Source organism: Dermacentor andersoni, chromosome 4 (genome assembly GCF_023375885.2).
Source record: "Dermacentor andersoni chromosome 4, qqDerAnde1_hic_scaffold, whole genome shotgun sequence".
In the NCBI taxonomy this organism is placed as follows: domain Eukaryota; kingdom Metazoa; phylum Arthropoda; class Arachnida; order Ixodida; family Ixodidae; genus Dermacentor; species Dermacentor andersoni.
In genome coordinates, this window is record NC_092817.1 from 21,278,943 (window position 1) to 21,306,896 (window position 27,954).

Below are 27,954 nucleotides of genomic sequence, written 5' to 3' on the forward strand. Positions count from 1 at the left end.
ATATTATTATGAGGCCCGCCATAGTGGGGGGACTCCAGATTAATTTTGACCACCTGGGGTTCTTTGACATACAAGTAATGGATCAATATTGTTGCAATCACCATGCTGGACATTATCACCAACCAGGTAGCTAGGCATGAGTACATGTGTTCTGGAACGACTGGGCCAAGTTCAGAGCTACATTTAGGACTAGCAGTTGTTCGGACCACAATAAATATCTTTCCTGATATCACATTGTCTACCAAATCTGTCACACGACATGGTGGCAGCAGTGGCACTATAGCACAGTATGATTAGTGATGCGAAAGACAGCTTTGGGTAACTTTGACCATGGCTGAAAATAGCAAAAGGATGAAAATGTCAGGTCCACTCACAGGTTCAACAAGAAGCTCACAGAGGCCACGCCACTTGAGTGTGGTGCTTGGGTAGAAGGTATGGTAGCAGGCCATGAAGGCAGCTTCGCATTCCTCCAGCAGTGTTGCCTGCATAAGAGCCCCTTGCCCAAGAAGGCCCTCAGCATCCTCTGGCAGGCCACTGCCTCCTGAGAGGATGCAGCTTAGAAGGCTCCGAGTGTCCGCCACGCACTCAGCCATTCGCGATGACTCAGGCTGCACCTTCTTGGACAGAGCTGCAATTAAAAATGGGAGTTCCTGTCAGTATTTAAAAAGTCAAGGAAGTAGGAACTCATCATCAATCATCATCAAAGCAGCAATCAGTGTCCATCGACGATGTCAGTTCAGATTCTGCCTACGTTCATTCAGGTATCCCCAAAGGTTCTGTTCCTGGGCCGTTATTCTTTTTCATCTTCATAAACGACATTGCTCTAGACATACCAGTAAAAATCCACTTATTTGCAGATGATTGCATTCTATATAACGAAATCCACAGTTCTGATGACCACGTTTCTCTTAACAAATCTTAAACCCAGATTACAAATTGGTGTACTTTGTGGCACATGCAAATAAACCCCAGCAAAACGGTAGCAATGACACTTACGTGTAAGATGAATCCACTCACTTTCACTTATAGTATCAGCGGTAACACATCTGTCTGTAGTTTCAAGTTACAAATACCTAGGGGTAATTATTACATCTGATCTTCGATGGAATGATCCTGTCACCTACATACACAAGAAAGCCATGAGACAACTAGGCTACTTACGGCAAACCCTTCCAAAAGCTTCAAGCGATGTAAAACTTTTGGCCTATAAAACAAATATAAGGCCAACACTCGAATACGCTGCGGCAGTATGGGATCCGCACACAAATACAAATATAAGGAAACTAAAAAATATTCTGCGGAAGGCAGCTAGATTCATTTTTAATTCGTACAGCAGCAAAACATCGCCAACTGCTCTATTAATTTCCGCAAATCTAGAATCCCTACACCCGCCACGGTTGATCAGTGGCTATGGTGTCGGGCTGCTGAGCACGAGGTCGCGGGATCGAATCCCGGCCACGGCAGCCGCATTTCGATGGGGGCGAAATGCGAAAACACCCGTGTACTTAGATTTAGGTACACATTAAAGAACCCCAGGTGGTCGAAATTTCCGGAAGCCCCCACTACGGCGTGCCCCATAATCAGAAAGTGGTTTTGGCACGTAAAACCCCATAATTTAATTATTTTTTTTTAAGAATCCCTACAAACAAGAGAGTACTGCGAAAGGCGAAAAACATTCTACATGATATACTACAACGATGACCTTGGAATCGACAAAAATACGTACTTGAAACCTCTTACGCAGCATCCCACTCATTCTTTCCATTCAAAAAAAGTTAGCAAAATTTCTTGCAGAACTAACACATGAATTCTTTTTTCCCCCGTACCATCCGTGATTGGAATCATTTGCACAGAGAAGTAATTGAGAGCTCTTCTGTTGACGCTTTCACTGCCGCACTTCAAGATGTGAAATGATAGTGTCTTATCACCAATGGTCTAGCAACGTTCCATGAAAGCGTCGCATTTATATCCTGCTTTTCTTTATTTTGATGTTTTTACAGGTATGTTTTCATTATACTCATCACATCGCATTGACATGTATAACACATCTAACCAAATACTTTTCTTTTTTTTCTTTTTTTTTTTTCTTTTTACTTCACATTGTCAATCATTGAGCAATGCTCGTGTCTAATGCATCTCGATGTGTGTTCATATATCTACTATTGCGATATGATGTGTGTTCATATATCCACTATTTTGCCATTTAAAATTATATTATTCAGTGCCATACTTGGCACACCAGTCGCTTTTCTCCAATCCCATTTGTTTGTACGTGTGCTTTTTTCTTGTTCAGGTACATTTGTACCGAAGTGTAACCCACTCCTGCTTAATGCCTGAAATTCAGGCTAGCAGTACTTAATAAATTAAAAAATTAAAAAATCGCCAAAAAAATGCACATTGGAAAGTGGAGGACAGTGGGATGGCTTAACCACCAGTCTGAGCACTGCTCAGAATGTTGGCATTTGGCAAAGTTAGCTAAATCAATGTTTTACAATGTCAGGAACCACTGATTACTAGTCAAATGGTAGGTGACCATTTATTTTTAAACCTTAGAACCAGTGCTAATTGTGTAGATGTTTAGAAAGCGTGCATTTTTCAGCCATCCAGGGATTTACACACCTTCATGCTGTAAACAAGCAACTTAGCGAGTGCAGTACGACTGCTAACCCGAAGTATATAACCTGCGCCACGCAATATTGTGAGACACGACCGCACCCCTGTACGATGTTCATCAAAGAGATCAGAACTGTCAGGGGTAGGGATTGAGCACAGGTTCATGGGTTCTGCAATGTGAGCTTCACTATACGTTTTTCGAGCTGCAGAGCATATGGGCAGTGGGCCACCGATACCCCTTGGGGCCAGCGTAACTCAACGCGATCCAAACGAGATTTTACTTCACGCCGCAGTGTGTGCTTGCTGCTCTTTCGGTATACCGTACCCGTACTATGCAAGCACGCTACACATGTTCGCAGTGCTGCCCAGTTTTCAGCTCCGGAAGAGTTTACATATCAGTGCATGCCCTCAAACAGCAGCGCTGACAAAATTCACATCATTTCTGGATGATACTGAGTTGGACGGTATTGTCCATGGAGAGGGCACGGCATTCCGCCTGTGGACAGCATGTCTAAGCCGCTAGTGCTGCTTTTGCAGGTCCTCCCATGTTTTTTCGCTCTGGCTTCTTCAAGCAACACCGACCGGACGCCACACTTGCCACATCATCTCGCCGACAGAATTATTGCCTACGTATTGGTGGATCACCTGCCTTGTGGAGCGACGTCATCGGCACCAACAGTATTAGGCACTCAGCCTGTGGACAGCATGTCTAAGCTGCTACGGCTGCTTTTGCAGGTTCGTTTTCGATATGTAGTTCCATCTTTCCGTAGCAACAACCGTTTTCTGTTAGTTCTGTCTTGCCCTCATAGATTTTGTCAGACTGTTGTCGATTGTTGGTCGATGTTGTTACTGCTTATAATATCGGGTGATATTGAAGAAAACCCTGGGCCAACGACCGCCCAACTATTGCAGATGATACTAGATAACCAGACCGCGGCTGATAGTGGTTTGAATGACATTGAGGTTCAGATCTACCAACGGAATGCAAAGATAAACAAGGTATCCGATGTACTAGATGGTATCCAGGAAATAAAAGCCAGAATGGATTCTCTTGAGGATACTGTGTGGTTACAAGCAAAAAACTGGTAGATTACGAAAACAGAAGCAGACGCAACAATCTTCTCATTTTTGGTGTTGAAGAAAGTGCCTCCGAAACACATTGATTTGAATAAAGCAGTCATAGAAGAGGTATTTCAGGATAAGTTCGGCATCGAGGTAAAGACGATAGAAAGAATACATTGCCTAGGCAGGATTAAAGAAGGAAAAAGGAGAAGACCGGTTGTCATGAGATTCTATGACTATAAGAAAAAGGAGCACGTGATGAAAAACTGCTACAAACTGAAGGGATCCTTCTACTCCATCAGCAATGACTATCCACCAGAAACGGCGGAAATTCGAAAGAAGTTATGGGAAAGTGCTGCTTCAGAAAGAGCTAAAGGAGTGAAGGTTTCATTGATCCATGAAAAACTGAAAATAAAAGACAAATGGTACATTTGGGACCATGCACGAGGACAGCGTTGGCAGATAGCACAAAGCATGGACAAAACTGCCCCAAAATTGCACTGCTTCTCTGTAACTACTGCTCCGGAGGGCAGCTCGCAGTTCGCATCTCGCATATCGCAGTTCGCAGCAGCTCGCATAGCTACATGTTCTTTTGTTGAATGCAGGGAGTATTGCAAATAAGATCATAGAACTTGAATCTATATTACTCTCTCATAATCCACACGTAGTTATTATTACAGAGACATGGTTGAATAGTTTAGTTCCAAATGACTGTGTTGTTCCTCCGGGGTATAAAATGTTCAGATGGGATAGGGGCTCAAGAGGTGGGGGTGTAGCTGTAATTGTGAAATCATCAGTTAGGGCCGAAAGAATAGACTGTAGTCTTTCAGAAACAATGTGGTGCAAAATCTTATTAAATGGCGTTGCGTTCATAGTGGGAGGCATATACAGGGCTCCTGCTACCACGCATGAGTTCCTGGACAAATTAAACGCTTTTTTGTGCACTCATTTGAATAATAGTATAAGGCTAATAATGACTAGAGATTTTAATTTATCCCCTATAAACTGGAAAACTCTCTCGCCTGGACACATGGAAGTTTTGAGTGCTGAAAAACTACTGGAAATTATGATTTATCATAATTTACGGCAAATTGTTAAAGGAAATACATGAGAAACTTTATATTCGAAGTCATTGTTAGACCTTGTGTTCCTATCTTGCAAAATAGCTGCTAATAGTGTGTCAGTTGAACCAGGAATATCAAACCACAAAATGATATCCGTCGATATACCAATCGATATACCCAGTCGCCGGCGATCACCTGCTTTTAAATTTATAAAGGACTAAGCGCGGGAAGACGATACAACAATAGCAGATAACTTAAGTTTAGCATTTAGTGAATTTGAACTTGCGTCATCTAGTGAATCTGTAGGAAAATTGTGGCAACGTTTCAAGGGAATCGTCAAGCATTGTGTAGATAAATTTATTCCTACCCGCATGAAAAAAACGAAGCAGCATAGCCCATGGATAACTCGGAAAATAATACACCTAAAATGCAGAATAAAACGATTACGCAAAAATAAACAAAACTCAGCCCAGGTGTCCAATTTGCGTGCTCAACTAAAATTAGCGTTACGGGAATCTAAGCAAAAGTACTTTAACATAACGCTTTCTGGGTTCCTAAAGTCTTCGCCACAAAAGTTTTGGACGCACTTAAGGGATAAAAAAGAAGAGATACACCAGATAAAAAGCGGATCTCAAATGATCACACAAAAGACGCAAATAGCAGACTACTTCAACGTATTCTTCCAGTCAGTATTTACAAAGACGAGAACAGAGCAAGGAAACAATGAGCGCAGTGAATTGGGCGCCTGCGCAATGCGCCCACTAGAAATCACTCAGGCAGGCATATTTCTGCAATTGCTTATGCTTGATGATAAGAAAGCAAGCGGGCCAGACGGGATCCCAAGTTAATTTTACGGCGATATGCTGAATTGGTGTCATTTTACCTAACCATAATCTTTAGAAAATCCTTGGAAACCAGTTCACTACCTCAAGATTGGCGCAGCGGTGTTGGGATTCCGGTTTCTAAATTCAGCAGTCGAAATCAAATTAGCAACTATCGTCCCATATCCAGGGTGTCTACCAAGTTGACATTTCCAAATTCCTTGAGTTTTCCAGAATTTCCCTGAGTGCCTTTGCAAAATTCCCTGATTGATGCAGAATTATGTTTTATGTCAAGACAGGCTGAAACTATATCGCCCGATGCTGTCACTCTCTAGTAAGCACATGAAAAAAATTTTAAAGAACGACTTAATCCAATTTGTATACTAAGGAGTAGTGTTTACGTTATTCAAAAAAGAGAATAGAAGGGAGGGGTTAGTAAAATGCACAGCAAATAATATGTCTTCGAAAAAAAATTGCAAATCAAGTCGGACATTCTCAAATACAAAGAAGAGATGCATACAGAAGCAAATATTTTCGAATGTGAGCTATTTCTATCAACTGATAGCAAGCTCAGTGGTATGAGGCCCGAACTTTGTCACAATTGAAATTCTCTCTCAACAGCTCATAAGTCAACCTCAACTGTCCTGACATACTCTCAGCCCACGCACGACATCTCAGGGTTGTGTTTCACAGCGTTAAAGAGTTTGTTTTGGTTTGGATGAGGGACACCTGCATCTCCGCATTAGCCAACACTGTTTTTTGAGCTCAAGCTCCTTCAAAACAGTGGCAGCAGGCTTCCTTTCCAGTTCATTCCTCAGTGCGTAGGTCATTTCTGTTCTTGTCCTCCTTCTGCCACTCGTTCACCCCACGGACCATTTGAAACAACTTCTTGGTCAGTTGCACAGTCCACGTCCCGATTTTTTTGACTCCCTAGGGGCCGCAAAAATGGCCAAAAATCGGCCAGTTGGAACAAATAAATGCATGTCATTTACTGCCCTCAAGGGCTCAAACCACCACAGGCACATTCGAAAATGCTCTGAAGGCCTGTCGGTACACGCATTAGGAATATCGGTGCTCGTACTGTGACAGGAAATACCGGGTGAACGCGTGTATAATTGAGGAATACCGTATTTACTCGATTCTAAGCACCCCCTTTTTTTCACGATCGCGATGCCCAAAGTGAGGGGGGTGCTTAGATTCGAAAAATTTAGAATGACCCCCCTCCTCCCTCTTTTCGCTGCAACATCACGATGAGACGGGTGCAAGAAATAACATTTTATTTTGCAAACATTCAAAAGAAAAATCGGTGCACACAGTGAACCCACTGTTTGTGTCGGATGCTCAGTTACTCTCACTAGCACTCGAGTTCGTCGCACCGCTTGAACTTCCGCTCTCGGTATCCCACAGCAGGTCGTCTTCCGTTCCGTCAAAGTGGTTTGTGATCGAGCAGTTCTTAAATGATTTGACCACAACGTCCACTTGGACCCGCTTCCAAGCGTCCGAAATCCACTTTGCGATGGTTGATGGGGACGCTTTCTGTAGCTTTCGCCATACGTCCTTACAGTCCGGCTGTATGGCGTACTTGCGCCGCGGACGCCGTGCCACCTTGGGACCCTGACGGCTCTGGCTCGATGACAGAGTGAGCAAGGGCGCTTGGCGGCGTTGGCTACGCACGCTTCTTAACAAATAGGGGGGTGCTTAGATTCGCATGCAAACTTTCTTCCCAATTTTTTTCGCGAAAATAGAGGTGGGGTGCTTAGAATCGGGGGGTGCTTAGAATCGCGAAAATACGGTACATATTGCGTCCCGTGGCAATAGCCCCTTCCCACGCATGTTATGCTTCACTGCACTACTTTTGGGTATGCTTCAACATTTCTCTACAGAGGCGAAGCCGACTTTCGGGAACCGGCATTATGCAACGCACAGTGCTTTCCAAGCATCTAAGCCAATTGTGAGTACCACATAGGCAGAGTCCGTGCCATTGCTGACAGCAGCGAATTCTTTCAATAAAAAACACGGCACCCAACGGCAAGAAGCTTCATGGCGAACGTCGAAGCAGCTAGGCCTAGCGTTGTAGCAGTGGTGGATATGGCTGCCAGCGGATCTGCGAGCGAGACCGCCGGTTCGAGGCGGCGAGATAATCAAAATGGCAGCGGTGGTGGCTTTGATAAATGCCGTTTCGGACCTGCGGTCACGGCAAAACGTCCGGAAAATCGGACGGAGAAGAGTTCTTGCGTCTGAAATTTCAGACGTTCTGATACATTGACTCTATGGGGTACGGGGTGGTGCCGCGAAGCCGTCCAAATTATCGGGAATACGGAAAGTCGGTCGTTGACTGTACACTGGCAGCTCTCCAGCCGACGACAGGGCGCCAATGACGATTCATTACGATTCCTGTCTGTTACTCGAGCCAGCATTACCGCGACTTTCGACGCTTTCAATAAAATTACAGCTAACTTTCCCTGATAGAGGCAGAAATTCCCTGAGTTTTCCGTGAGTTTTTCCAGACTACTCAATATCCCTGAGAATTCCCGGTTTTCCCGGTTGGTAAGTCACTTACCTCTATGACTTGTAAGCTTATGGAGCATAGTAGCAAAGCATATCATTCTTTTCCTTGAAGCCAATAACTTTTTCTTTTCGTCACAAGATGGATTCCGAAGCGGATTATCCACTGTTTCGCAACTTGTTGGGATGGTTCATGACTTTTATCTAGCTTTGGATGCCTGCGAACAAATTGACATCATCTGCATAGATTTTGCAAAGGCCTTTGAAAAAGTACCTCATTGTAAATTGCTTTTTAAAATTCAGAACGCAGGTATTGCTCCAGACATTGTGAACTGGATTGCAGACTATTTGAGTGGTCGTGTACAATCCGTCCGCAATTAAAACATTATGTCTCATCCACTAGAAGTCTTGTCTAGGGTTCCACAAAGGTCAGTATTGGGGCCGCTATTGTTCTTGATTTACATCAATGATAGTTCCAGTGTTCTGGAATCACCTGTTAAAATAAAACTTTTTGCCGACGATTGTTTGCTTTATTCGACAGATAAAACCCAACAGATAGTTAGATAGATAAAACCCAAACAGATAGTGGCAGATAAAACCGACCAAAGGAAAATTAATCGATGTCTCCAAGGTTTACATGACTGGTGCATAAAATGGGGAATGGAAATAAATTATTCGAAATCGACGTTTGCTCATATAATAAGAAAGAAAACTGCGCCTTTCTTTGACTATAAAATTGGTGACAACTCTTTGTTGAATGTACGTAGCTTTAGGTACTTAGCGGTGATCATTAACCATGACTTATGCTGGCACCTCCAAGTAGAGGAGGTCTGCTCTAGGGCTTACAGGAAACTATTATTTTTCAAAAGAAAGTTGCAGCATTCACCAACACATCTGAAGCTAATTGCGTATAAAACATTTGTTCGCCCTGTTTTGGAGCACGCCTCCCCAGTTTGGAGCCCTCACTAACTGCACTTGCGAGATAAAACTCGAAAAAATTCGAAGAACCGCTGTGCGTTTTGTTTGTTCGCGTTATCGGAGAGCCAATTCTGTAACACACATGCTGAAATGTTGCGACTTGGAACTGCTAGAAACCTGACGAGAAAAACAACGAATGAAATCCTTTTTCCAGATAACCAGAAACCAAATAAGAATAAACAAAGAAATATACATTCGCCCCCCTTTAAAACACAGTGCGCATTTAAACCACAGTGCTAGTGTACAGCCTTATAAAACACGCATTGATGGTTTTCAATACTTGTTCTCCTGACCGGCGATACCCTAGCGGGACAAGAAGCTCTAGTCCAGCAAGTACGTCGAGCAGCCTTGGCCAGTGGAGTCCAGGAATGAGGACACCACCCACTTGACCTCAAGAGCAATGACCTCGATGGTCCAACTGAATGTTTCTCTCTTTTTCCTTCATGTATTAATATATGGAATTGCCTTCTGGACTGCAGTGTAACAGCACAAAATGTTAACAAATTTTATACTCAACTAGAATTGTATTACAGGCAACAGGATAATTAAGAATTGATCATGCTTACTGTTATTCTGTGTATAATGTGTATACTTGTTCATCCTCCCTGTAATTTGTGTTTGACAATGCTGTATAACGTTGTATTGCCGGTGCTGAAATTTATCTTTTTAGTTTGACACTTCCTCTCTTGTAATGGCCCTCAAGTGAGGGCTACAGTATTTCTAAATAAATAAGTAATTTAATATGTCGGTCCGAGTTCTCCAGTCAAACCATTGGCTTCATTGTGGTTAGAAACAAATTAGGTGTAGGGAAGGAGACGCCAATATGCCTGCATGCTCGGTGATCCTGGTTCAACGCACTCAACCACGGAGCACATGCAAAGAAATTAACTGTAGCAAATGCGTATCTGTCATGCCGACACTGAAACCAAAACCAGTTTATTGGGAACTACATTGGCATAGTAACACTAAACAGTTAGCTCCCCCACCCCGTAGCTTTCTCTCCACTGCCACAGAAAGTCGTCCCCGAGTATAGTCGAGATGAAAAAGTCCAGCTCATATTCATCATCACTGCTTAGACTTTGTCTTTGAAAACAAAACAAAAGCACATCACTCCTCATAAAAAAATGCACATACTGCCTTCTGCATGTCCTGCCTGGCTTTGGACTTCACTTTTTAATTTACTTGCACTATGTTGTCATGTGAGGAATAAAAACTCAATAGTGCTATATATTCTGTTGTATCAGCTGCTGCATCATAGTTCACACTACACACTGCGCAAGCATGAAGTTTTCTTTCTAACCTGGTTCTGTTCTCTTCCCATTCTCTCTCTCCTGGGTTAATATATAAATGCCCTGCAGTTCATAATAATTGTTGGTTCTTACTTGTCTTGCTCCAAAGCATGTACGTACATTCTGTTCTTGCCACTTCATGCTGGCCCGGCTATGCTACAAGTTCCTTCGATAGTGTAAGGTTCGTTAAAACAGTCATAATCACAGTGTGAACACTGCAATACAAAGGTATATGGGTGTTGCATTAACAATGATAAAATGTACAACTATAAACACCTGCTGCAACACAAAAATTTTAATTGGGTTTATTTCATCTGAGTAGTACCAGAAAATTTTATGAGACAAATACCGAAATACCTGCAAAACAGAAAAGCCTCAACAAATCGCATTCTGCCATGTTTCATGCATACCATAGATGTCTCTATGGTTGAATGAAATTATAATAATCTTGCACATAATGACAAATTGGTAATAAAAACCAAAATTTAGTTAGCCAACAAATTCAGGGCCCAAATTATTGAAATTCAGTCCAAATACATTGACCACTTTTCACAGCACAGTAATGATACAACAAACAAATCAAACCTACCTTCTGGTAAAGGTGCAGTCAGGGGATCCAAGAAAAATAGAATAAGTAGGCACACTAATATAAGGTGATATAAAGTATTCCATGAATTATTGAGACCTGGCGGAATTTGCCAGGAAGACCAAATAATTGAGAGTCCATGAAACAAATTCACCAGGAAAAGAAAAGTGTCTTAATTATGCAAATAGCCAAGAAAGCATGTGACATGGTGCTTATACACATATTTACATGTGACTATGGTACTTCAGCCTGTATTTTGGTCATGTCATGCTGTCATAAAGTAAGATACAAGCATTTTACCCAAAATTTTTATCTCCTAGCAACTTGAACAGAGGTTAACAGCCTTCCACCACAAGAATGGTCACAGGTTCATCATTTTCATTCTGCAGCACTTCTCTCGCTTCATCGCAGCCTATGTCAGCACTTACAGCGAGAGTGGTGCTAGGTGATGTATCTGAGCAACACAAATTTGTATCTGCAGAAGTGAACAAAGACATCCGAGACCATGTCATTATTTAATTACATTAATTATGAAACATTGAATATGAAAAATGCACATTGTGTATAACGAAATCTGCAAGGTCACCAGTCCTGCTTTGGCCTGTCCCGTTGACTTGGATGGTGACTACTAGATTAACTAGGCTATGAACTCTGCAAGAAGAGTAGCATTTTTTTGTTAGCTTCTGTTTCAAGAAAGCAATGGCAATGTAGGAAAACAAAAACCTCTCACTTTCTGTTCAAAGCACTGCCAGTTTTCAGGCAGTGATGCAGGTGTAGTCAGAAAAATAGAATGGCACGCTGTAGCGTGTCTGAAATTTCAGCCATCCTCATATGGGGGGAAAGTGGTGGTGCCGTGGCAATATTTGAATAATCAAGCACATCTGGCAAATCATTCAGTGACTTCAACAGACTTGGAAAGTTTAGTACCTGCCTAATCCAAAGTATAAAAAAGGAGACACTTCATACACTAAGCGTATCCTTGTAGATACCTTCTGGCATAGTCTATTACTGCTCTCGCCAGCTGTCAAGGTGGCACTTAGTTCTCTCGATGGCTCTTTGACCACAATGATGATCAAAAAGCACTGCCCTTGTATTGGCATCATGTCAAATACTGCTTTGACTGCCAAAATTTCTTAGTTGGTAAAATTGGTACTGCGCCATCTAAAAACTAGATTACCAAAAACATGACACTGCTCATCATACTAAAAAAACACTGCTCATCATACCATGACACTGCCATCATACTGAAACAGTAAATGAACCTGTCAACCTCACATATACTATAGCAGGGTTGACTTCAAATCAAATGATTCTTTGGGAAAAACCTCACCTTGCATTCGTATAAATACGGTATCTTTGTTGTACCTTCTTTCTTTGTTTTTTGTCTATGTGCTTCCCCTCTCTACATAATGCCCTCTGGGTATTTATTGATAAAATAATAATGACAATCACTCATGCCAATACGGAAGAAAAGCACTCACGTCCAATGGGATACACCTCATTAATGTATATGCGAAGCAGATGAAGAGATGCAGCGCAGATGTAGAGCAGCTTTCGCAGGTCTAAAAGCAGAGCCTTGCCCAATGAAGATGATGGGCTGTCGGCAAGCTCACACATGCCTGCCCTAAATGCCTTCCAGCCCCAGTTTAGCAGCTTTAGCAATGACTGGAAGCATTCCTGCAAAATAAAAAAAGAACAGTAAGAAAAGCTCCAACCCAGTGGCCTCATGATCAGCAACCTCAATAGGAAAAGCACAGTTGAAATTCATTATAACAAACACATTTACAGCAGCTACTTGGGTAAAACAAGACAACCTATACCTCGGTATGCAACACTTTCCATTGAGAGTACTTTATATAAACAAACAATAACACGATATTCATTATTCTACCTGACACAGCAAATGTTAGCAAGTTTCAATAAAAATCCCAACAACCCAACCAGAACTTTCTGATTGGGCAGGAACATGAGTAAGGTTACCCAGAAAGAATCAATGTAACACACAGCAGCTTATGATAGCATAGAATAATAATTTCTCTGCTCAATGAGTATGGAAATATAAACAGGGGTTTTTAACATCTTGCTGTCACTTCAACACTACAAGCTATGCACCACAAGAATACTTTCTGTTAAAAAGAAATGCGAAACTCAAGCTCTCTAACCAGTGTAACCGTTTTGGAGAACTTGTGGCTCAGGATAGTAACAGATTCAGACTGGTCTGCAGGCTGGCCTGAAGTTTGCACATCTGATGCAATGACCCTGAAAGAAAAAATAAAGGAGGCAAAGATTTAAGTGACCAGGAAACAAAACACACTTTGCGGAGATCAAGAACGCGAGGCAGCTGACATTCCAAACACAAACTTAGACAGCTTTGAGCCTACTGTGTCACCACCACTTTTTCAGTGTAGCAAATAGCGAAATATTGTACAGACTCATCTAAGGGCCGCACCTCTGTTTTTTTCACAATTTTGGTGAGGTGCAGCCCTTACACGAGACCAAACCTTTTCATCAAAATGGTGCCGGTTCAGCCTTGACAGGTGCACACCCCACAACCCCGGATGTACCATTGCATGAGAGGTCAATGTACAGCTCTTGTCATCTAGTAGCAGCATGCAGAAGTATGCCACAAGAGAAAATCTGTCAATGCGCGCAAGCGGCATCGGGACACCGAATGCAATTCCTTCTTCGTTGAAATATCTTTTTCCAAAATTTGGGCTGCCAAGTTGGAGGGTGTAGCCCTTGCACGGGTGCGGCCCTTACACGAGTCAATAAGGCATTGTTTTCAAATCTACAGTGCAGTAAGCAGCAAGAGCTGCATGCGTGCAGGTCTAAATCGGTCAACTTTTGATTATTTGAACTCTAATGATTTATAAGTCTGATTTATTCCAACAAACATCAGCCTTTCCACTGACCTGTTATGTTTCTTGATGCATTTAAAAAGTACCATTAATATAAGGCTTTGTTTCATTAGGCAAGGTAGGATCAAGATTACTATGCTTCAGTGGCTAGATTAACCAAAATGATCTAACTAATAAAGCTCGCACTGACATGAACATCTAAGAAAATTTGTCTACAAAATTAGAGGGGTCCTGAACCACTCCTTGGGCTTGGTGAAAAAAGTTGGTGGATAGCACACACCGCGGTGAACTTCTCAGCCAAGTTTATCAGTTGTGCATGGCACGTGCAGCTCACAAGCGGAGTGCAAAGTCACCTTTCTCTCTAACGCTCTCTTTTGAACAGAAGCCTACTCCTCACTCTTTTCTGGATGCTTTATTTAGTAATATACCAGATTCCCATACGCGGCTGCTATTGGGCAATGGCTGAAATCAATCAAGAAGGGTATTTGGATCAATGCACTTCTTCCTGCTCTTACCGTGTATATTTATTGATGCTAACAAACAGGCTGAAGCAAGCAAAAATCTGCTTTTGAATTTCAATAAGAATTACGTACTTCCAGAAGAAGCTGACTTTCGTCTGCTCACGCTCAGCCACGGCTGCCCACGTAGGAATTAAACTTTGGCCAACCTGCTAAGCGGTGTCGTAGCCGTCCGGTCTCGCTAATTTCGATTAGTTTTGAACACTCAACTAGCCTCGAACCACGTGGAACTTAAGGTCAGACCATCTGCACACTTGCCAGTGTGCACTCACTCCTGGCAACTCCTAGTTGGATGCCTTGGCAGACTTCACTTAGTATTGAGCAAGTGAGAGTACTTCAAAATGTGCAAGTTGATTGTGGCTACTATCCATTGGTCAAGCTGGTGCAGGACAAAGCCAATCCACACCATGTAGCATGGCCAGACAGGAGTATATGAGCACAAGCGCACATTCAAGCCCTCTTGTGCACAAAGCAAACACTGCGCATATACACTACGGTGGCGGCATGTAGCACCACGGGCGCCCCGGGACGCTGCAATGAGTCCCCTGCACAGTGCACTGTGAGGACAACCGATTTTGGTGCATTATAGGCACTAAAATCGGAAGTAGTGGCGTCTACATGAACATCCAAAATATAATTTGAACTGTGCGCCACAGTGGCATTCAGCAGACAGAGCGTTGTGGGCACGTCCTGCTCTGCCATAGCCTTCATAGTGCAAGTGATTGAAGGAGAGGAAGCACTGCGTAGAGGATGTTTGATTGCCAATACCTCCAGATCTGCTGAATGCATTGAAGTACTTTTTGCACCAAAGTGTTTCTGAAATAGTCTATTTTATGTTCAAATGCATTTCTCAACTTCAATAAAAAGTAGTTCAAGGCACCTTTAAACACTGGTGCATCATTCATCCATGTAATTTAAATTTGTGAAAACTGCTCAATAACAAACCTTTTTAGCAAGGTTTCAAGAGTTTTGTGTCAGCACATGCCATGCATCACTTGGGATTCTAAAGAAAGCATAACAAGGTGCTTTGTGTATGTTTGAGAATTCTTTTTCTTCAAGTGTATTTTGTTCAATATCAGGTAATTCAAACTTCTCATAAAGTTTCTTAGTTCTTGGTTGGTGTTGTCTTTTATGTATCAAAACTCCTGATGGCTGCAAGAATATCCACAAGCAAGAGTTACTAACCTTGTTCTGAGGTAATCTTGGTCATATGTACTGTCATCAAAATTATTTATTTCTCTGAACTAATCTCAATGAGCAACAATTTATGTGTCTTTGATATGGCCACACTTTCTGCATGACATTTCAAATAGGCGACACACAAGCTGACATAAGTCCAAAGAATTCCTTGTTGTGCAAGTGGCAGCGTGTATGCGCCTTGTATCCTATTGGCAGTTACAGCTTTACAATGTACACACACAAAGATATACCAATGTATTTATAGCATTCTTCATCACTGTCATATCTTCTGCAACACTACCTCAAATGAAGCACAAGTGGAAGCAGTCTGAACGAAATGACAACATGCTATCATGAGCCTCTACAGGAAAGTGCTAGCAAGGATGAAGTTTACGGACATCTTTTACTCATGTTCTGCCAGTAACACTAACAGCTTTGACCAAAAACAGCGGTAACTTCCTTCATTGCGCCATTAATCAGCAAGTTCTGCAACATGTACTTTCGAAGCACTGAGTGCAGGAGTGCCAAGAATTTCTTAAAAGATATTCCTGTATGTATGAAATCATAACAAAGACCGCAGTGCAGTCAGCATGCTGCACTGTCAAAGTGATTACCAGATGCTGTAGGTACTTCCTGAATTAATGTGGTGAAGAGCAGCCAAATCAAGGTAACCTCATACTTTCAACAGTTTGTACTTTTTACGCCTCACTCTCGTGTTACCAGGAAAATCTGTACATAAAATAAAGGTAAAAAGACCACAAAGCCATTCGTTCCAGGTTCATAAGCTTTATAAAACTGAAGCCAACATCTATCTCTTCATGGAGCTTTTTGTAATCACAGTTGTTGAGCAAGGAGTGGGCTTATAAAGGCAACAACTATTTCTGCTGCAGGAAAACAAGCACGCAAAGCCAGCTCACCGGTAAAGAAGCTGCGGAATTTGTCCAGCATTAACGTCTGTTCCATTGTTGGACTTTTTGGAACTCTTGAAGTAAAAGACAACTCTGGAAGGAAATATACGTTATGCATAACAGTGGTGCTAATTAACTAGTGCTAAGGAAGTTAAAAACAAAGATTGTCGGTATGGCACAAGGGCTCATTATTGGCTATGTTAAAGACAAATACATTTTTCTGAAACATTATTTAAATGTGCCATAAAGTAAGTAGATCCACATTTTTCAGGAAACTTGACCCTCAGGCAGAGCCGTAAGCAAGACTAAGATCACACTTACTGATCTTCAGTTGTGATGACGGACTGGCCACTTGAACCACAGTCACTACTTGGCCCCGAAACATGGGCCCACACAACATACCACCTGTTGGCTTGTAGCAGAACTGGCTCCTCGAACAGTATGGGATACTTATGCCTGGTGTAAAGGCATAATAAGAAAAAGCTGTCACACTCGAAGCATGTGCAAATGAAACAAGTAAGAGTTACCTTTGCACAAGACTAGCAATGCCAATATGATGTGACCACAAGAAAACTGGCAATCATTTCAATCCATAAAGATTTTTTTTTAAATGTGTACAACATGGAATGTTTGAAGTAATGGTAAACCACAAGCACAAGAGAGTGCAGACAGTTTGGCATGCTCAGTTAAATAGAAATGCTGATAGATTGACAAAAGAATAATAAACTAATAGGCTTAAAATGCCGGCACACCACAGGCATTTTCTTAGCACAGAAGTATATATTGACACTATTCATCACAACCGTAGCCATAATATTTTTGCAACGTACAACAGCAAAACAACGGGCTTTTCTGATCACACTTTCCCATGCTAGCTATACGATGATGAAGTCCTTAATTTGCAACAGCTTATTTTCTTAAATTAAACAGCCAGATTACATTTCTAGAACTTGTAGCTTTGAAAAAGTTGATGATTTCGTATGTTCATGCTTCGGACTCACTTTCCATGAGAAATTTTAATGTCTGAACATAATTTTGCAAGCAAAATATAACAGAAATCCTATTTCTTGAGAATGATACATCTTTTGAATAGTACCTTCCCTTAATTCGAGTTTAAAATCGCTTTTATACTCAGAACCTATGCTTAAGGTACTGTGCTGTATGTGACCACAAGCATAAACTAAAGAATCCAAACAGAAATAATTAGCAGCTTGTTACATGAGCTTCATAGAAGAGTACACCAAATAGACCGATGTGTCACACTCGTGGCCTCACCTTGCACTACACTCATAGGGCATCTCCTCAGTCTCAGTGAGCATCTCACCGTCTGTTTCCTGGTCCCCACCATCTGTGCCAATGTCAAAAACCTGCCAAACAAGAAAGTGACATGCTTTCTTTTAAATACACAAAGTGTTGCTTGAAAAGCACTAGACTTGCACCATGCTGCACTAAACAACACAACATTAATCTGTTCTGAAAATTTGTGGCAGACTGCAGCAGTTTTCGGCATCAAATGCTCCCATGTGATTTTATATAAGTTTCAAGCTAACTTTCAGAGCATCAGGCAATGCTCGAGAGACGCTCGACTCTCTCATGTCTCCTGATGTTTTCCCCACGTAGCTTGAGTCTCGTGGCATACGGCTTTCCCTCATAGCACAAATGCACAAATGCGGCAGAGGGAGTCGGTGTTGTAGTTATGCGGTACAATAAAAGATGGCATGAGCATTCCTATGCTGGCGGCACCTGATGCTGTAGATACATGGGTGCAAGGGGAACCTGCTTCCTCTTCTTAGGCTATGTAATGGCATCATACGTGGTTCCACACAGTCGTCGGTGCCCTCCGCAGGACAGAGCATCACCGATTTGGCTGAACACGATCACTTGGACGCACTCCCATTCACTGAATCACACCTACGAAAGACTTAGGCTAGGGTGTCAGACATGGGCAGACATTATTTGCTCGGTATCCTCCTTGCGTGGTGAGTCAAACTTAATTGATTCCTTAGCACATTCCATCGAGGAATTATTCCTTGTACTTCAGCTAGCTGGCATCCTCTTTTTAAAAGGAGCAATAAATGCTCTTTGTGTATTTGCTCTACTGTGTTGTCATTTCCTTTGTTTCATTAAGTATTTGAGATTCCGCAAGTACCATTTAGCTCTTGCCAATTTATAAGGTAATGTCAGATCTTCACAACGTCTTGACAGGCCCTGCCTGATCTCACAATATCTTACAAAATAATTTCACCACTGGTGATAAGATAACAAAAGAAAACAAAGGCAGAAAGCTCTCCAATACTGATTGAACCAAGAATCAAAAGTGGGACCCCTAGATCCCTAGAGCAGCACTCTATGAACACATTAGTGCAAGCTACAGAAAAATGTAGCACATGCTACAGCAAGTCTCGACGATATGGCAGAAACATAAATCTTGTTTTACCAGACGTCCAGATATAAGTAACAAATTTTTTACTTTAAGTTGTCGACATGCAACAATAATACTAAATCATTGCTGTCACCTTTGTTTCATATAGAACAGACCTACTTCCCCCTCTTTATTCTCTGGTCCTCATCAACCCTGCATTTCCTCTCAATCATCAGTATTAAACATTAGATATGCACTACAAGCTTTGCAAGAAGCAGTAAGTCTTCAGAGGGCACACAAGCGCTGATGAGCTCAAGGATTAGAGAGCAGGGCACAGGTCTGATAAGCGAAAAAACTGGATTTGATCACTGGCTCGATCAGTGGATAAGACTTGTTTTTCCTTTGCTGTATTGTTGGATGATTGGTTAAATTCAAGGGTTCGATCTTCAGCTTGACTGACAGATGCAGTTTTCTGCAAATCCTTACTCAATGGCTGGTGATAAGGCATCACTGAGAAGACTGCGATAACTGCGAGATTAGCAAGGCTCCGTAAAAGCTTGCAAAGGACTTTCCAAGAGACTGACTGAGATCTGATTAATGCCATTAGAAGGATTCCATGCTTAAATTAATAAAGCTTCGAAAATGAAGACATGGCGTATTTGCCACAGGCATGCAATAGTCCCAATCTCCAGCCTTTTTTTTTTTTTCCTATTCACAGCGATAGTACTTTTAAAACCTTTAGCCTGCTTGTTAAAGATTTTGGCTGTTAAGGACTGGTGCATGACATGAGTCAGCTATCAGAAACTTGCTTTCACCAGCCTAACAAACAGAGTAGACTTTCGTTAATTTGACTCAGGCTAATTTCAATATTTTAGTTAGTAATTCGATTCTGACTATGGGTCTATTTCTATGGGCCAAAACTTCTGTTATTTCAACCCACAAATTGCCCTCCCCAAAGAATTTGAACTTGTCCGGTCAGCACAAACGTGCCTCACCCAAATCGTGACCCCAATGGCTGCAGTGCCTGTTCTAGTGGCACTAGAGGATAGTAAATGCCCTGAAGACATGTAAATAAATGCAGATATCAAATGTTTATAGTACCGTACAGATGACATGTTGTGGTTCATAAACAGCGATAAAACGTTGTGTGAGAGCGATGACGATACGCTTAAGAGCTAATAAATTCCCATTCAATATGGTATATTATGCCAGTTTAATCTTTTCCTTATTGCCTGGATGCAGGCATGCTACATTTTGTTGTTCAAAAAATGGGTGTTCACTCTACTTTGTGCAGGAGCTTAATGTCACTGCTATGTCAATTTTCCATATTGAGCCCAAAAGAACAGGGTGCATGTTAGATTCAGGTGGATTGTTACAATCAGGCAAATACACTTGAACGTCGTAATAACAAAGTTGAAGAGGCAACCGGAATTACTTTATTATATCCATTACTTCGTTATATCCATATACCTTTTACTGCAATACATGCCCAATGGGGTGCACAACTTTAAAGATGCAAAGAGATGCAAAGAAGAAGACGGTTTTGTGATTAGCTGAAACGCCATGCAGGCACATATGCGATTTTAATAGTAAAACAGTAAAAGAATCTTTTTGTTCAACATGCGCCCTCTTAGCAACTGATGCAGCAGCCCTTACAGTAACTTCCTTCTATTCCAATATGATAATCTCTCGTTTTTGCTTTCCACTTGACTAGTCTGCAGATTGCTGAGAAATGGGCGATTCAGTGATATGGTCAAACATAATGGCTAGCATGCTGCATGGCAAACACAGTTCATTGTGATCGAACACAGCATGTGGCACGCAACGTGGTACGCTGACTGTGCAGCTGATCCACCACTCTCACATGGCCCCAGGAACCACTGCATGAATGAACCAGCGAAACTTGCTGTGATGGCTTGGGTTCACCAGCTCATAGCCACTGAGATTGCACAAGCGCAGATGTAATCTCAGAGGCCACACCTAGCTGCACCAGCTTTTGTAGCGTGCAGCAGTATGAGAGAGAGAAGTGGATGCACCAGCCCTCTGCACTGCCTAGCACTGCCTACTTATCTCACTGAGATGTCTCGCACTAGCTGGCACAGCTAGGCGTGGTCTCCGAGATTGCACCGGTGCAATCTCGGAGGTCTTGTCCACGCCACGCCTAGCTGCTATGAGAGAGAAGTGCTCACTATCACCACAGTGATTATGAGAAAGATCAGTGCTGCTTGATACCTTATTTGACATGCCATTTTGAACTGCCATGCTGAACAAGTGCCAAATCCTGCAGAGAATGATGTGCTCAGAGTGCAATGGTCTAGTATGTTTTGGTTTCGAAGACATTAACGATCTAGTTTGTGATATTCAGTGGCAGGTCAATTTTACTTTGTTAAAACTAAGGTTTAAATAAATGGGTCTCTATGGGGATTTCAAGGAAAATTCCATTTACTTCGTTATCTCCATTATTTTGTTAGATGATGATGAATGTGGTGTTTTGTGGCGCAAAGGCCAAGTGTGGTCAAACAGCGCCAGGCCGGTGCTAATGAGTTCACAGTGGAGCTATCAATAACGAAGGGTAGATGTTACGGTGGCTGTAAAGAAGCCTAAGAACAGTGACTCTAAAGTGCATAAAACCTATACAAGATAAAATTATACCAATGGTTAATGGGCTGTACAATGGACACGAAAGATACACTGTGAAATAATGGTGATATAGTGAAATATCTCATACATAAACTTTTGCAATAAGCACTACTGCCTTAACAGAGCCCTTGAGATGCAAGGGCCTGGAGGCATGTGCTATACAAGACTACCATCACAGCAGCATCCTCTAGAAAGAGGATGTGCTATGAATTTATGGGGCTAAAAACTTGCAAGTCGACATCGTTCAAGAAACCCAGAACTGCTTTGATGTCAAAGAACGGTTCTTCACCAAGAAACATTGCTGGATGGAGAGGGGTGTGCTGGCGATATACAAGAGGAAAATGTCTCTTTCTCTCAGCTTCGGCTTCCCGACACTCCAGGAGGACGTGGAGAACAATTAGCCTCTCACCACATCTACCACAGGTTGGAGGCTCATTTCCAGTCAGTAAAAAATTGTGGATGCCATAGGTGTGTCCTATCCTGAGTCGACAGAATATGACATCAGTTCGTCGTGTTTTCGTTTTCGGGGGTCAGAAACCTAACTTTGGCTTAATCAAGTGAAGCTTATTCGTAGTTTAAATGTCCCACAAGCGTTGCCAGTGGTTTCGCAGATTCTTCCATAAGAGAGGCTTCAGATTTAGGACAGGGACAGCAGCCGTAGCAATAACAGCTTGTAATGTGAGTGAGGTAGCCATTTGGTCAGCTAGTACGTTACCCTCAATGCCTCTATGGCCAGGTACCCAGCATATAATGGCATGCTGGTTAGATATATACGCTCTACAGAGAATTGAATAGAGCTCAGTAAATACCAGGTTTTGGTGTTGACAGAATGACTTAAAGGCTTTTACGACGCTTGAGGAGTCTGTAAATATAATTGTTTTTTGAAGATTTGATTTTCTTATATGTTTCACAGCCGACAATAGTGCATGGGCCTCAGCCATAAATATACTTGTTGCAGGGGGCAGTACACCGGATTCTGAGAAGGATGGACCAATGGCTGCGTAAGACACCCCGGCATGCAACTTAGAAGCGTCTGTGTAAAACTCTGTACACGAGTACTTGTACTGGAGCTCCAAGAAATGCATTTTGATATGTGTCTCTGGCGCATGTTTAGTGATCTCTACAAAGGATGTGTCACACTCTATCAGCTGCCACTGCCATGGCGGTAACAATTTCGCTGGAGCCATAAGACAACGTTCAAGCACCGGAACACCCATTTCCTCACTAAGGTTCCTTGCTAGCAAAGATAATGGCCTTCTCACTGCAGGTCGGTTATTGAAGAGTATGGCAGTGGTCATATTGTTTATGCATTAATAAGAAGGATGTTTGCGGTTTGAATTTATTTTAAGGAAATATGTAAAACTGCTATAGGATCTCTGAAGATGGTGTGACCATACATTTGCTTCTGCATAAAGGCTTTGTACAGGGCTTGTCCTGAAGGCTCTGGTCACGAGGCGGATTCCTAAATGATGGACAGGATCCTACATCTTTAAAGCACTTGGTGTAGTGGACTGATATACTATAGCGCCGTAGTCAAGACGTGAGCCGACAAGACACCTATACGAGTTCAAAAGACATTTCTTGTTACTGCCCCATGTTGTGCTTGATAGAAGTTTCAATAAGTTCATTGTTTTAAGGCACTTAGCCTTAAAACAATGCATTCATGCAGTATTTAATATGCGGGATGAATGTGAGTTTAGAGTCCAATATGATGCCGAGAAACTTGTGCTCGGCACTTGCAGGTAATCTGCTACGCGAGAGCTCAAGAGCACGACATGGTACCGTTCCTCTCTTGTTCGTGAAAAGAATGCATGTAGTACTTTCCTGTGGGCTCAACCTGAAACAGTTTTCTTCAGCCCATTTCGCCACTTCATTTAAGGCATGCTGGACATGGCGTTCGCAGATAGCGAAGTTGCATGATTTAAATCCAATCTGCACATCATCCACATATACAGAGTATGACATTGTTCATGGGATAGCCATGTGTAAAGAATTCATTTTCACAATAAAGAGTGTGCAGCTTAGGACACAACCTTGTGGAACACAAGTTTCCTGGGTGAAAGACCTCGACAAGGCATGGCCCACCCTTACACGAAATGTACGGTTAGAAAGCTAACTTTCGATAGTACTCAACATACAGCCGTGGATACCCATAGTGGAAAGGTCTCGGATAATACCAAAGCGCCATGTGGTGTCATATGCTTTATCCAAATCAAGAAATTTGGAGAGAAAAAAACTGTTTGTGTATGAAGGCATCCCTTACACAGTCTAGCCCGGTTATAACGAAGCCATTTATAGCGAAATAGTGGTTATAACGAAAAGATTTCAATTTCCCATTCCCATTTTTGCATATTCAATACATTTTGGGTCCCGTTTCAACGAAGTAAATAAGAGCGCGTCAGCGGATATAACAAAGAGATTTAATACCAACTGAAAAATAATCTGTCAATCAACACATTTTTGCGTCCTTGAGGCGATTTTTTCCGCGAAAATAAGAGCGAAATTCGGCTGACGGCGTCCTTTCGTGGCGTCGTCTGCTCTCCCACGGACGTCGCTGCAACCGCTGATGCTGATACCGCGACGGCCTGCTTGGAGCAGCTTTGGGATTCCGATAGTGACTTGAACCTTGTGCCTGCAGGTCTAAGCCACATGGACTTCGTTTTCGCCGACGAAGACCTTGTTGCCACCGAGCACTTAACGACTGAAGAAGCTGCCGGGAGTGTCATGGAAGAGACCTTGGCGGACAGCGCCTCCAACAGCAAATGCGACGATGCTAGTTGTGCCCCTAAGCCGGTCACCTCCGCAGCGGCCATCGCAGCTGTTGACACGCTACGGATGTACCTCGGGAGTCCGGAGTTCGACCAGATCTTTGGTTCACAATTGGATGGTATGGAAGCCGCAATCCTAAAGTCCGCACTCGCGAAACGTGTTCAGGGGACGCTGGACCACTTCTTTCAGTGGCAATAAATCGGTTTGCCCATGTTTGCATTTTTTTTTAATAGTCCACATATTACGAAATAGCGGATATAGCGAAGTGATTTCCGATTCCCGCCGACTTCGTTATAATCGGGCTAGACTGTATTTGCCTCAATACGGACAAGGTGGTCTGCAGTCAACCTGCTTTCTCTGAAATCACACTAGTAAGGATCTAGTAGTCCGTTGCTCTCAAAGAGATAGATTAGGTGCCGGTTTGTCATCTTTTCAAAGAGCTTGCAGAGACAGCTTGTCAAAGCGATAGGTCTATAACTACTAGGTAAGGACGGGTCCTTACCTTGTTTGAGTATGGGTATTATTATAGCTTCCTTCCAAGAAGATGGAACATCCCCAGTGGCCCATATGACATTAAAAAGTGAGAGGAGTGTTTTCTGTGTTTCAGGGTAGAGGTACTTGATCATTTCATATATGATACAGTCACCACCTGGTGCTGAGCTGTTGCAACAAACTAGAGAAGTTTTAAGCTCAGCTAAACTGAATGGGCGGTTGTAATCTTCATCTTGGGAACATTTCCGATGAAGGGGCTGTCGCTCTGCGCATTCTTTGAACTTCAGGAATGATTGTGTGTAATGAGATGCATTGGAAATATATATTCAAAGTGTTCACCCAGACAGTCTGCCTGATCTTCCAGGCCATCTGCTTGGGTACTTATTAAGGGTACGGGGTTCGTCTCTCGGCCTTTTAGTTTATTCACCCTATTCCACACCTTCACCTCATCTTTGTAAGAATTCATGCCAGATATGTACCGCTCCCAGCTCTCTCTCTTTGCACGTTGACAGGTTCTACTGCCTTGTGATTTGACCTGTTTGAAATTAATAAGGTTTTCAACTGTTGGAGAATTGCAAAACAATCCCCAAGCTTTGTTTTGATTTTTGCGTGCTTTTCGACATTCGTCATTCCACCATGGGATGTGACGATTCTTTGCCAGTCCGTTAAATTGTTTAATGCATTTTGTTGCAGCGTCAATAATAAAACCAGTTAGGTATGCCACAACATCATCTATATTAAAATCAGAAATGTCATCCCCGCCTAAACATGTGAGTTCTCGAAACAGTTCCCAGTTTGCTGATTTGAGGTTCCATCGATGGAAATGCTGCAAGCATGCATCTGGTTTTGTTAGCTTCAATGTAATTGGGAAGTGGTCACTCCCATAGGGATTCTTGAGAACAGATCACTCCAGGTACAAAAATAGTGAGCTTGAAACTATGCTCAAGTCTATGGGCGAGTATGTTTTAGGTGTAACATTGTAGTATGTTGGTTCTTTTTTGTTCAATAAACATGCAGCAGAAGAAAACAGAAAAATTTCTATCAGGCGCCCACGCGCATCGGAACGCGTGTCACCCCACAGGGGGCTATGTGCATTTAGATCACCAACGACTATATATGGCGGAGGAAGTTCATGACTGAAGCTTTCAAACTCTTTTAGTAAGTTGACAGGAAGGGGAGACATACATCGAACTAACCGTGATTTAAGCTTACCAAACAGCACAGCTCGCATTGCAACTGCCTCGAGGGGGGTTCGGAGATTTATTTGCTGACATGCAACGCCCTTATCGACTATTATGGCTACACCCCCCGAGGAGGTGAGCACATCATCACGGCCTTTGCGGATAGTGGCATATTGCCTTAGAAAGTTGGTCTGCGTTAATTTTAGGTGTGTTTCTTGAACACACAGCAACTTGGGATTGTGTTTGTGTAGTAGTTCTCTAATGTCGTCGAGGTTATGTAGAAGTCCTCGTACATTCCACTGTAGTATTTGTGTTTCTATTATGATGAATGTTTTGGTGCTGTGTGTTTAAGAGAGTGAGATTAGTTTACGGGCCTTTTGGAGGCGCCGTGACCCAGGTTTTGTCTTTTTTGGAGCGATATAGAGAGGCTCGCCGCTCCTTTGGTGCTGGTGGTGCAATCTGGCTGGTCACTGTGTCCATTGCGAGGCGCTGGACACGCGCTCTTCCGAGCGCTTTGTTTGACGTGAAGGCCTCAGCACGTTGGACAAGAACTTCGAGGCCACCTGCCTGTAGGTGGATGGCCCCTTCTGCTGGGTTGGCGGAGCAGCACTAGCTGCAACTGCCGCGGGGGCATGGTATTCATGGTACGGTGTGGGGTCACTGTGACTGGAACACCCCAAAAAGATACAAGTTTGGACAGTTTTTCATGTTGTTTTTGATAACAGAGTTCCGGGAGAAGATCACCACTAGCCATTTTCGATGCTTTGTATCCGGGACCGAAAACTTCCGCTAGAGATTTCGAGACTGCGAAGGGTGAAATCATTCTCACCGTCTTCTCAGGTTTATCAGAGTGGATGACATGAAAGTGGGGAAAGTTCTGTGTATGATTGCCAAGAAAGTTAGACATCTTTGGCACGCCCTCGTTTCTACGGACGATCAGGAAGTGCGGGGGAAGAAGTTTCCATGAAAATACATAAAAATTCGGCAACAGCGCCGACCGCCCACCACGGAGCCCAACGAGGGGACGCGGCAGAGCTTGCATACAAGTCTGCACGACGCCAGTCGTACGCCGTCACTATAACCAAATATGGTGTACCCAAGGTAAGATAGCCACACAAGCTTAACCCTTGCCGCCAAGGAGAAAGGAAGTAAATAGAAAAGAGAAGAAGACAGGAAAGGCCAGAAAGTGAGAAAGAAAGACAGAGATTCGAGGAGAGAGAGACAGGAAGAGACAACTGCCGGTTTCCCCCGGGTGGGTCAGTCTGGGGGTGCCGTCTACGTGAAGCAGAAGCCAAAGAAGTGTGTTGCCACCGCCGGGGGGCCTTAAAGGTCCAAATACCCGGCATCGGGTCAACCCCCAGGATCCTCCTTTGCCCGGACATGGCTAAGCCGCGCACGGCTACACGTGGGAGGGTCCAACCCCCCTGTGCTCGGGTACTTGGTGTCGCAACACACCAAACGCCTGCTGACGCAGACGCCCTTGCGGGCTATTTTGTTATATCCCATTTCCTTATAACAAGATTCGAGTGTAGAGCCAAATTAAAAAGCAATGTATTTGGGAACAAATGATCCCCCAGATAATTTGTTCAACTTCATCTGCCAAGATCAAATCATCTGCCAAGATCAAGATCAAATTAGGTTAGGTTGAGTGTACAGTCGACCTATTCTTTAACAGTACCACGCGAGCATCAACTGGCTGGCCAGAGAATGCCTTCTAATGGCAAAAACAACGAAATGAGCAAGAGCAAGGGAGATCAGCAAAAAATCAACATGTTCTTGCTGATCTCGTTACTTCATGTCGTTAGAAGGTGCTGACTAGTCAATGCTCGTGCAGTACTGTTAAAGAATTGGTCAACTGTACATGTGTGATGCGAACAAGTGAAGGGAAAAAGGGGTCATCCGCCTGAAATTTGTTGGGTGGGTGACAAATTTTTTTTCTTTAGTGAAACTTCCTTCACCTTGCTGATTTGCATAGAAGTCACCTGCCACTTTCACTGTTCAGCAAAATTTTAAAATGTGTGAGGAAGATAGGACGTGAACAGAAACACACACACACACAGCTTTTTGTTCACGTTTTATGTCTTCCTTGTGCAGTTTAATATTTTGCTGAATCTATGACTAGCCCAACA

General features: G+C 42.8%; 1 protein-coding gene across 1 annotated transcript in view; it reads right to left on the reverse strand.

Annotated features, from left to right (window-relative positions):
- Nucleotides 1-27,954, reverse strand: part of hiw (MYC binding protein highwire) — a 266,470-nt gene that overhangs the window by 162,470 nt on the left and 76,046 nt on the right. Inside the window, exons 26-31 of the mRNA XM_050182883.3 lie at nucleotides 17,657-17,748; nucleotides 16,703-16,837; nucleotides 16,391-16,474; nucleotides 13,081-13,177; nucleotides 12,400-12,595; nucleotides 375-628 (exon numbers count right to left, since the gene is read on the reverse strand). Coding sequence (XP_050038840.1) covers nucleotides 375-628; nucleotides 12,400-12,595; nucleotides 13,081-13,177; nucleotides 16,391-16,474; nucleotides 16,703-16,837; nucleotides 17,657-17,748 — 858 coding nt within the window. The remainder of the gene's footprint in view (nucleotides 1-374; nucleotides 629-12,399; nucleotides 12,596-13,080; nucleotides 13,178-16,390; nucleotides 16,475-16,702; nucleotides 16,838-17,656; nucleotides 17,749-27,954) is intronic.